General features: G+C 40.2%; 1 protein-coding gene across 1 annotated transcript; it reads right to left on the bottom strand.

The window, feature by feature from the left end:
• Positions 1–226: 226 nt before the first annotated feature.
• Positions 227–925, bottom strand: LOC107153222 (signal peptidase complex subunit 2). Its single transcript, XM_015498738.2, has one exon. The coding sequence runs from the start codon at positions 916–918 to the stop codon at positions 238–240; it is 681 nt and encodes a 226-aa protein (XP_015354224.1). The 5' UTR covers positions 919–925; the 3' UTR covers positions 227–237.
• Between the last annotated feature and the right edge of the window lie 396 nt (positions 926–1321).

The raw sequence follows: 1321 nt of genomic DNA, 5'->3' as shown, positions 1-1321 counted from the left end.
CAAAGCAAGTCAAAACAACACAATCAGCAGACCAAGGAAGCTACAGCTAGAAATAAGAGCTACAGCTTCTTGTATCTGTGCTAGAAAATCCTATTTTTCCAGAAGAGACTAAAATTTCAGGACAAAAAAGGGACATTTTAAACATTTCTTACTTTACCCATTTTAAGTTCTGTTTCTTCCCCCACCCATCCAGTAATTCAGCATGATCCAGCAGAAAGAGGGCTGCTTTAGAATTGGCTATTTTATTTTTCTTTCTGTGGCAAGACTGTCATGGAGCCTGGATATTTCAGGCTCGTATGCATCCATGACCAGTGTCCCGCTGTGGTCAAAAAACTTGGCGATAGACTTAGTGAATTCGGCTTCCTGCTGCTGCTTTGTTCTCCCACTGATGAAGGTCAGTTTCAGTGTATATTTGTCATCAAACCTTTTGAGACTGGAGGACAGTTGCCAAATATCATCAGGATCCATACCAGTAGGATCTTTCCTGTGAGCCACAAGAAAGATGCTCTTCTCCTTATATGAGGTATAAATGGTCAGAATCCCCATCATCACGAAATAGGATATGACGCACAGGGCTAAAACTGGCTTGGACTCTGGAAAGGGGTGCATATAATCCCAAATCAAAGCCACTATGGCAAAAAAACAGGAGATGGTACAGATGGTGAGGCGACCGTCAATTAGCCCAAAATTCTCCACATACTTGTACTTTTCCAGAAGTACCTTTTTGGCAGAATCATCCAAAGAGTTTTTCACAGCTGATCCATCCCATTTGTCAATTTTTACAGGCTTATCATCAATTTTCCACTTATCTAACAAGCCGCTGCGGCTGCTGCCTGTCCCACAGCTAGGGCCACCACCAGCCCCACTACTGCCTCCGCCACCACCACTTCTCCCGCCCTGTGCCGCCGCCGCCGCCATCTTGTCTCTCATTTACTTCTGTGTATGTCTTACAGCCATTTCATTTATAGTTCCTATGGAGAATCCATTTAATATTGTAAAATTTTAACTCCTTTGAAATAGTGTTTTAACACATTAATTTAGCATCAGTTTAAATTAATTCTCATTATTGAGTTCACAGAGTTATAGCTTCATGCATTGTGTTTCCAAAAACAAAAGATAAAATAATTTTAAACACATAGTCTCTTTTAAATTTTGTAGAAAATAAAATTTAAAATTGCAATCCAAAATTATAGGCTCTGGGGGTGTAACTCAAGTGGCAGAAGACTTGCTGGCTTGCAGAAAGCCCTGGGTTGAATCTTCAGCACCAAAGAATTCAATAAAATCGTAGAACACAAAGTTACAATAATACTAAATTCAGACT

This window comes from Marmota marmota, unplaced genomic scaffold (genome assembly GCF_001458135.2).
Source record: "Marmota marmota marmota unplaced genomic scaffold, marMar, whole genome shotgun sequence".
NCBI lineage: Eukaryota > Metazoa > Chordata > Mammalia > Rodentia > Sciuridae > Marmota > Marmota marmota.
This window is presented reverse-complemented; position numbering and strand designations above follow the sequence as displayed.